The 10,043-nt window shown below is 39.7% G+C and overlaps 1 protein-coding gene across 1 annotated transcript; it reads right to left on the bottom strand.

Annotated features, from left to right (window-relative positions):
• Positions 1 to 433: 433 nt before the first annotated feature.
• ABRA (actin binding Rho activating protein) lies at positions 434 to 9,719 on the bottom strand. Its single transcript, XM_045805800.2, has 2 exons — positions 9,013 to 9,719; positions 434 to 1,053 (listed from the first exon to the last, which is right to left on the bottom strand). Exons 1-2 carry the CDS (start codon positions 9,675 to 9,677, stop codon positions 576 to 578), a joined length of 1,143 nt encoding a protein of 380 aa, XP_045661756.2. The 5' UTR covers positions 9,678 to 9,719; the 3' UTR covers positions 434 to 575.
• Positions 9,720 to 10,043: the final 324 nt, after the last annotated feature.

Genomic DNA, 10,043 nt, shown 5'->3' with positions numbered 1-10,043 from the left:
TTTGCAAATCATACAAAAAGGACAATTAACTCCTATTGGAAATCTTTTAAATTCCAAGCTCACAGAGAAATTTCATCAATTTCAACATCTTATTTGGATACTTTTTACTTATGTTTTATTTTGTAAGTGATACTTTGATAGAAATCATATGTAGTCAAACTTCTTAGAAAATTTTTAGTTTTGCTAAACTTTACAGAATTCTTTCCCCTAAAATGATACATCTTAATATGTTCTGCTAATGTTTACCTAAAATTAGCATTTTTCTTAGATGTAGTAATTGTTAATTTAAAGATCTATAATAATTTCTGCAATTAATAGCCAAATATTTTTGTCTAATGGGTAAGTAGAATTTCAAATATTTATGCTATTATTGTATCTATGTGCCTTCTGATACTGTGTGTGCTTCCTCAAAATCTCCAAACTTCCTCAGAAATAGAGTGCCAGAAAGTCATTTATGTAAAAATTGTTTAATATTTACTAACTTATTACAGAGCAGTTTGCATTTTAATGTTTACTACATTAGCATTTGGCTTTAAGACAAGAGTGGGTCAAGTCTGGCTTTCGTTGTTGAAGGTTCACTGGAGTAGAGTAATCACAACATGGTCATCTCGGCCTTGCCATAACATCTCTCCTTCGAAGTCAACCAGCCCATGCTTCCTGGCACGCATGAGAATGCCCACTACTTTATCTGAAATACGAACATATCTGTCAAAGAGATCTCCAAAAGTAACCTGGATCTTGCCGTCTCGTCTGCGGCAGGCCATGGTGCGGATGATGAAGCACATGTCCATGATCTCTCTGTAGATGTGCTCCTCAGCCCGCTTGGCCCTTTCCGCTGTTTTGGTTCCCTCCTTGGGACGGCCATAGCCTTCATCTCCTTTGTGTAGGCGGTTGGACATGGCCAGCTGATAATCGAATTCTTCACTGAAAGGATTGAGCTTCTGGGATTGGATGTGTTCATCAGCCCATTGTTGCCATCTCCCTTTCAGGTTGTCCACTTGGCTGTATTTCCGTTGGGCCTTGCAGCTGAGTTTCTCTGTGAATCTATTTGCCCTAAAAGGGAGAGAGGGTGAAGAATTGAGATACTGATATTCCTTTTCCTAACATCCAAGTGTTGCTTTCTCTTTGTACTTCCTGCACGTAGGCATCTTAACGTAAGTCTAATTTTTTTTTCATTATAAACAAAATATAATCACAGTACAATAAATTAGAAATGAAAGAAGAAAAATTGTAACAGTCACATCATTTTTTCTTATTTTTAGTTGAGAATAGTTGACAACTACCATTGTTCTCATTTTGGTACACCATAAAAAAAAATATGAAACTCTATTTCAAGAAAAAATCTTCTTTACACAAATATAATGTGAATATGTATGTCTTAAAGTTGCAGGTTGATGACATTTTATAATTGGAATCACATAAATGTATTAAGGGAAACCACTTTGTATAGTACTTCGGAAACCAGTTATTTCCCAAAAATAAGGCTTATACTAACATATATACATTGTATTATTCACTTATGTATATATGTTCATATATAAATTTTTGATGAGAGCATATTTATACTAGTATCAATGATGTGCCACAAATTTTGGAATATCAAGTTGTGTAGATAGAAGACAGTTGCTAGCAATAGTAACATTTATTGGATACTTTGTGCTGGCATTCTTCTAAATACTTTTTATTAATATTCCTATAACCAATCTATAAGATAGGTACTATTCTGTCTTCCCAGATGAGGAAGCTGAGGTCAGGGTGGTAAGTAACTTGCTTCAAGTCACAAACCTGTTAAGTGATAGTGCTGGGTTTTGAACCAGGCCTGTGTGTAACTACTGTGACATACGGCCCTAAACCCATGGCAAAGGTAGTATTCAAACACCAACTGTCTGAGGCTAAAGTCAATACTCTTCCCACTGTGCAGTGATGGCTGTCACTCATGCAGATACAGTGTCCAATAAGTAGAGGAGTCGTGTTTCAGATGTATGTGTGTGTCCTTGCAATTTGCAATGCATTTTCTTCTTTTAAGAAAAACCCCAACAGCTTTGAAAGTATGGACCAGTGGTGTCATGAAGGTACAGTCCTAATTTTAAAATGGGTAAAATTTATTTTTAAAAGATTTCTTTGTCTATTCTATATCTCCAGTCTCCTAGACTCTTTTCCTGGGTCTCTTTGCCTTCATGAGTAAAACATGAACTCTTGGACTATCTGAAAGTCAGAAATTTGTATTTCTCATCCTCACAAGCGACCCACCCTTCCTTCTCCCCAACACCAAGTGCCCTCATATCTGGAGGCACTGGGATTGGAGATGCAAAGCCTCACTGAAGTTGCTGACGTAAGCAGTATGCCTTAGCCAAGTAGCCCTCCCTTTCCAAACTCTCGCAATTCTCTATTCAAAACCCAGTTACAGGCCAGATATCGGTCTTCCTTACTATCCAATCTCACTTCCTGAGCTCTGGTTATCCAAACACAGGAATCTCACAGACATGGACAGGGAGACACATATACTTGTATTAGCATTTTCAAAAGAGGAAAAACAGCCACTAGATGGCAAGCTTTCTCTAATTCCCATGTTTTATGTGTTCAAACTACGTTTGATAACGTTCAGTTTCATTATTATGACAGAGCTCAAACTAAGGGTACGCTGATACGTATAACACTGCTATTCTTTGTAGCCACGTGGACAAAAAATATATGACAAAGTTAATTGGGAAAAAGCACATTAAAAACTGTATACGCAGTTATTGCAATTTTTAAAAGTCACATACATATGGAAAATTGCTAGGAATTATATCCCACTGAAATGGAATGGATTTTTCTCAGCCCTGCTGGTCCTCACCATCGCCTGCCTCTCCATCGACTGTCCCTGTTCAGCTTCCCAGAGTAGGGGCTGCTTGCTCTCATTCTCAGATGACAGCAACATCTTCTCCCCCTTAGAACCATGGCAATACATGACAGGCGTCCCCTTGAATTATGAGCTCAAGGCCATCCCAGCATAACCCAAAGCTCATACCTGATTTGAGGCAGGGACAACCTGCTAAAGAAGAGACTTGAAATATCTCAGAAGAAAATGAAAAGAATGGCATAATTTGTTAACTCATACTTGCGTCTCCCAAATACTGACTGCAGTTCTGTCCTATATTATAAAATGTAATACAGGAGTCCCCCTTATTCGCGGTCTCAATTACCCACAGGCAACCACAGTCTGGAAGCCAATGATCCCCCTTCTCATGAGTCATCAGGTCAACAGTAGCCCAAAGCTACATCACGGTGCCTACATCATTCACCTCACTTTATCTCATCATGGACACATTTTTTTCTTTTTCTTTTTCTTTTTCTTTCCCTTTTCCTTTTCCTTTTTCTTTCTTTTAAGAGAGAGAGAGCACATGAGCGGAGAGGTGCAGAGGAAGAGGGAGAGAGAGAATCCTAAGCAGGCTCCATGCCTAGTATGGAATCTGACACGGGGCTTGATCTCCCAACCCTGAGGTCATGACCCAAGTAGAAATCAGGAGTCAGACATTTATCTGACTGAGCCACGCAGGCGCCCCTCATCACATAGGCATTTTATCATCTCACACCATCATAGGAAGAGTATAGAACAATAAGATATTTTGAAAGAGAGACTATACTCATATAACTTTTATTATAGTACAGTGTTATAATTGTTCTATTATTATTGTGATTAATTTCTTACTGTACCTAATTTATAAATTAAGCTTTTTCATAGATGTATATGTATAGGAAAAGACATAGTAGATAGAGAGTTTGGTAATTTCTGCAGTTTCAAGCATTCACTGGTGGTCTTAGAACATATGCCCCACAGACGAGGGGGAGCTACTGTACATCTTCCCTTTAAGGAGCTTCTGGCAACTTTGGCATACTTTCCATCTTTTCATTAAAGTATTTACGACACCTACTGTGTGTCAGACACTGTTTTAGGTACTTATTGAATATTCAATAATAAAAAAATAAATACACATTAAAAGGCATTGGTGAAAATAATCAGAGTAATACAAATTTGAGTATATGGTAAAATTCTAACTATATAAAATGCGCCCACATCAAGAGGAAGAAATCAGTGGCATGTGCATAATTGGAGATAATTGTTAGTATCCAGATGGCAGTTGATTTTTTTCATTTTTTAAAAAATTATCTTTCCTGTTGGTATCATATTGATTTTACGATTTAAAGGAAGCAAAAAAAAAAAAAGGAAAATATTCGAATTTGCCTCCTAAGGCAACTTGTTTAAACTGTGTGTTATATGGGTCTCTGATTACTTGATGTAGGATTTTTTTTCCCTCTAATTTGCATTAGAAAGTTGGAATCCCTGAATTTTGAAACTCTATGTCATTAGGGATAGGGTTGAGGTTGGTGAGTTGGTAAATCTCTGAGGAAGTGAAGCATTTATCTTCTAAAAAAGCTCCTCCTAAATCTTAATGTCCATTTGTTATATTGTCAAGTTGTAATTCCCAATAATAGGAGAGAAGGAAAGCAAAGGAATTGATCTAATAAGCAAGACTTAGAACATTGGTTATGAAAAATGAAGTAGCAGGAGGAACTACCTTAATTAGTATTTAATCGTCTCTATCTTATAAATATTCTGTATTGTCTTTGTATTTCCAATTTCTAAAAAGCCTGAAAGTTCATGTTTAAATCAGAATTAGAAAATCTTATACCTTGAATATCTTCTTGGTCAATGAACATAAGAAACAATATACCAGTTTATCCTGTTTTTTTAATCTTCAAGTAAAAATGTGAATAATAGTTCAGATTGAGCATTAGAAAGACAGTCTAGTATAAATTTGTAGAAAGCAAAGCAATATTCAAAGACTGACATCACACCATACTTTAAGATAGCAATATTTCATCTAAACTTGCCTTCTTAGTGTCTTCGTTATTAGTAAACAAATTTTCTAATAGTCATCAACAAATATTTCCCCTGTCCAATTACATGCAAAGTAACTAATTCTACTAGACATTATAAGCATTCTAACTGGAAAGTGTACATGCATTCACTGAAATTCTGAAATTTAGTTATCTGTTTGCTTTAAAAATGGCATCAGTTTGAGTATTGCTTTCTCATGTGAATGGGCTTTTCAGCAATCTAATGAGAACACAGGAACCAACTGTATCATAGTTGTATCATTTTGGAGTAATAATTATGTGGGTAAATTATTAAGTATGAATAAACCCCACAGGAAATAAAAATTCTGAAAGGTATATTTCAAACTTAAGCAAGTTCACTGGCACTGGAAACACTCTGGCAGGTGGCCTTCACCTGCACCACCAAATGATGCTTCAAAAAGTCACGGGGCCGGAGGTGAGCTTGTCTGCTCTAAGGCTTGGATCTGCGTGAAGAACGCAGAGACCTGCTTTCATGGCCCCACCCCATAGACTCTCCCATAGAGGGAACATTTCTCCTCTTCGCCCACGAACATTTCTCTGTCAGTAAAGCAAATAATTTCTGCCACCCTTTCCAACTTCCCAGGGAAGTGTTGAGGAGAATCTGCCCCTTGTGCATCGGTTTCCTTGCTCATCTCCACAGGAAGTCTAGCCAGCTCGATTAATGGAAGCATGCCATTCACAGGGTCACACTTATCTCTGTCTGTTATTAATCAGGTTTGAGAGCCAGGCCTGTGATTCTTCTTGCAGATTGGTAACTGTCCTCAGAGTCCATGCTCTGGAATTGGGGTCAAATAGCAGAAAGCTGTACTTTGGCCTCTATTTCTAGCAAAGACCTTCAATATAGTTGTACCCAGACCTTACACTTAGGGTTTTATTAGGATTCCATTAATTAAGCTGACACTTTGACTTCCGTTTTAGTTTTCTTGAGCCCTTTCTCTACTGAGAGAATCAGTCTAGCATAGTGGTTAAGAACATAAGCTCTGTCCTCAGCCTTCCCAACTTGGTCACTAGTAACTCTATGACTTGGATACATTTCTTAATGTCTCTGTGTGTCAATTCCCTTAACTATAAAATGGCATTCTTTTTCTCAACTATTATTATTTTTGCTGAATATAACTTGGAGAGGATGAATGGATGATTGGCACTTTAATATTGCACCATTACTCTATGGGAGAGGGATGCAGTTTCTTTTGTCTAGCGGAGCTGGACCAAACAAGTCATGTAACCATGCAATCAAAACACTCCATATTTTTAAATCATAAAACCGAAACCATTTTCATAGTAAAACCCAGTTAGCAAAACTATTAGTAAAGAGTATCTCTACTTTTTACCAAACCTGACTTGTTTGTTTTTGTTATCCATGGAACGTCTTAACCACCAAAAAAACCTCTCTTTCTTTCTACTTAAACATCTGTGATACATAATTTTCTCCCTTGTGGTGGGTATGGGTAAAGAATGGTGCTTAGAATGAAAAATAAATGAGCAAAATCTCCTTTCACTTACTCAGGAATGTCACCCTCATTTCTCAAGGAGTACTTGAGAGTCCTATCAGGCTTCTGCTGAAGCTTCTTGAGCTCAGCTAGGATTACTGCTGACAGTAAGCGATGCTGTTTCTACATATGACAGTCTGGTACCCTATGTACTCCAAGACTGAGAGAAAGGAACCAAAGAAGGGAAGAGATCTAATCCCACTCCTCCACCCCAACCCTGAGGACCAATCTCCTAGCGTCCTGTACAGTTGGGATCACCAGGAATGGCTTCCTGCATTATAATGCATACAACTAATTAATTAATTAATATCAAAATAACTCTATGGGTTACATCTGTTTTTTTAGATGAGGACAAAGAGACAGGATTTGCCAAAGTAACTGTGATTCAAACCTAATTGTCTCCCATTCAAAGCTTATGTACCTCTCCATCACACTGAGAAGGTGTCCACGTACATGTCTGATTTTAGGAACCTGAGTAGGGTCCTGTATGTGAGTCCCCACTTCCAGTTTAGAGTGTGGTGAAGAGAGTGGGATCAAGAGCTAGAATGCCTGGGTTCAAATGCCATAGGCTGTACAATCTTATCCAAATTTTCTAGTATGTCTTTGTCTTATGCCTCCATCTATCAAATGTGGAGAATACTTATACCTGCCCATGAGAATATTGTGAGGATTAAATGAATAAACATATGAATAAACATAGACAAGTGCCCAAGAACAGTATATGCATTGGAGATTGTCTCCAGTTGTCCCCTTCCTAGCTCTAGCCAATCTGAAGCATGCTGACAGAAGATCTTCATTTGCCATCCTCAATCTTTATTCTGTTGGGTTCTATTATTCCATTTTTAGTAAGCACCCATGCAGGCAGCATGCACCCACCCACCCACACACACACACACACATACATGCACATCCCAAATCCATAAGGCCCGAATTAGGCTATGGTTCCATAGTTCCTGGTAGGATAATTATTTCTGATTATGAATTTCTGTATTAATGTAAGTTGAGCAAAAATCCAGATCTCTCCAAACATCCTTCAGGTACTGCATGAAAGATAGCTCCATGTCTGGTTTTAAAACATTGCATTAGGAGACAGGCACATCTCAGCTTTGTCACTAACTTGCTGGGTGAACTTCCCTTCTGAGCTTTAGTGCTCTCCTCCCTAAAATGGGATAATAATACCTGCTTCATAGGATCGTGAGAGTTAAAAGGGACAGAGCGTGTTAGCCGTTCCCGGAACACATTAAATACGCAAGTGTCGTTACAATTATCTAGATTCGCCATTTCATTTGCTTTGAAATCCTGTGATGTCATAGTTCTAATTCTTTCAAAACACCTTTAAAGTCACAAACTGTAAGAAAGCTTTTTGTCAAATTAGGTAATCAGTTTTGTTCTTTACTTTCTGATTGTTTAATAAAGCTTAAAACCACATCTACACACCTAATGTCTCCAAAGGGAGACCGTTTGTAAGCATTCGTCATATCAGAGGCTTTTCACATATTTTGACATTATATGTTGTGGAGTGAGATATCCTGACTTTCTGTTATGTGGAGGTGGAGTTACTGTCTTAAAAGAAAATATGTATTTTTTTGTCTGAATAAATGAATCAGGTTGACTCAGCGTGTGTGTGTGTGTGTGTGTGTGTGTGTGTGTGTGTTTAGGTATGTGTATTTGACATCTAAATGTCTTAGGATTGTGGTATTTTAATGACCTAGCTTTAATAGCATTTCTGTCTTTGTTTACCAACAGAACAAACCTTTTCTGAAAGTTTGAAAAATTGCCAAATAATAGAATCTATGTGAATAATAATGGCTTTTATATATGTAGCAAATGGAACAAGTACTGTGCTAAGTGCTTGACAGCCTTAATCTCTTCTCCCAATACAACAGAATTTATCCCAAAAGGTTACTCTTGCTATCATTTTACAGAGGAGGAATCGGGCTTAGAAAAATAACCAGTTTTTGTGTGTGTGTGTGTGTGTGTGTGAGAGAGAGAGAGAGAGAGATGAGAACATTTAAGATCTACTCTCTTAGCCACTTTCAAGTGTATAGTACAATATTATCAACTATTGTTGGGGCAGAGCTGGAATTTGAACTTGGGTCTAACTTCAGAGCCTACCCTGAAGTTAGATGGCAGCCTCCCACCTGTTCACAGGGTCATAGAGACCTGTGTCCCACAGACACTATGTGGGTAGATGTGTCCCCTGAGGATACTATCGACTGCATTCAGACAAGGGAAATGTTTGCCCAGTCCTAGTCTATTAGCAAGCATGTTTTCTGCAGAGAAATAAGCCAATTTGCTACTCATCCTAGACTTTATTTTTAAAATCTACCCAAGGCAGACATCCTTCTCTGGTGGTTTCGTCTTTGTTGAGGCTGAAACTTGAGTATTCAGTTCAAAACATAAAGAAGAAACAGAAGAGTACAGGCCCTGGACCCAGAGGTCCCTAGCTTGGTGCTGTCCCTTTAGCCCAGGGGTCGAGCCTTTCCCACAGGACCTCTCCGCCTGCCCGCTTTTTAAGATTCTCATTCTAACTTTGGGAGCACTTCCCTGCCCTCTCGGTCCCCATGGCTGGTTGGGGTTCAAAGGCAATATAAGCAGCTGAAGGGGAGCATTCACTTACTGGGAAGGCAAGGGGCGTTTGATTCTGGTGGCGACAACCTGCTCTCCATCCTGCTCGGGCCTCTCCTCAGTCTCCCCTCCGTAGCCGCTGTCCTCTGTGTCAATGCTATCGCTTCTCCACTTGGGCTCATCCTGTTCTATCTCTTTCCAACCTTTGGTCAGCTCAGATACCAGGTTGGCACATTTTCTCCTCCGCGTCGGGGAGCCATGGCTGTGGAGGATTCTGTCAATGTCATTTTCTGGCTGCCCGGTTCCAGGCATGTCACCATCCTCGTATCGGTGGCTCAGGTGGCTCACATCCCCTCCTCTCTCATAAGCTTTGCTGACAATTGTTTTGGTCACCTCTTTCCTTTTGATATGAGACACTTCGGTGGCTTCCTCTGAGCTTTGTTCATCTCCATGTCCCTCTGACTTCTGGGACAGAGACTTTGGGGTGCTCTGAGCTTTCTGGTGGAGAGTGGGGTAGATCACTGGCTTAGGAGCTTGGGGTGCATCCTGAGTCCCTCCTGGCTGCCAGCCTGCGGGCTCTTGGGCCTGCCTGGTGCTGTTCTCATTTGCCCACTGCTGCCAACCTCGGGCCAAGTTGATCACCAGGGTGGCTGTGCGTACCTTCCAGAGGGCACGCTTGGCTGGGCCCTTCTCTCTTTCCTTTTCTTCCGGAGCCATGCCACCCTTCTCTTCTCTGCTGGTAGCCTGGGCACTGGCTGAAATGAGTTTGGACCCGGGGACTGCCTGAGATTTAAATAGAAGCAGGGTGTGGGGGTGGGGTGGGGAAGAGTTTGGTGATGGTGGAAACTATGTTAAACTTTTCTTGCCAAGAAGTGGTGCCTTCCCCTGATGGTGTGCTTTTTTTAAACCCTGACGTCTCCAGTTTCATCACAGCAGAGGGACATCTCTGCTGGTAAAGGACAGTGATATGCGTTCCCTTTCTTCTCAAGTGCCAGAGTGGAAATTACTAGATTTGATCATGTGCTCAACCTTATGTTCTTCCTGACCTTAAAATATGGTCCTACCATTTATAGGAGCATAAAA

Source organism: Ursus americanus, chromosome 9, assembly GCF_024610735.1.
Source record: "Ursus americanus isolate L20-20 chromosome 9, mUrsAme1.1.p, whole genome shotgun sequence".
Taxonomy (NCBI): Eukaryota; Metazoa; Chordata; class Mammalia; order Carnivora; family Ursidae; genus Ursus; species Ursus americanus.
This window is presented reverse-complemented; position numbering and strand designations above follow the sequence as displayed.

Excerpts from the sequence above, each read along its gene's own strand:
- ABRA (XM_045805800.2), bottom strand. The coding sequence starts at position 9,677 with ATGGCTCCGGAAGAAAAGGAAAGAGAGAAGGGCCCAGCCAAGCGTGCC. Across the intron at positions 1,054-9,012 it reads AAACGCCCCTTGCCTTCCCA|GGCAAATAGATTCACAGAGA; the intron begins GTAAGTGAATGC and ends TCTCCCTTTTAG.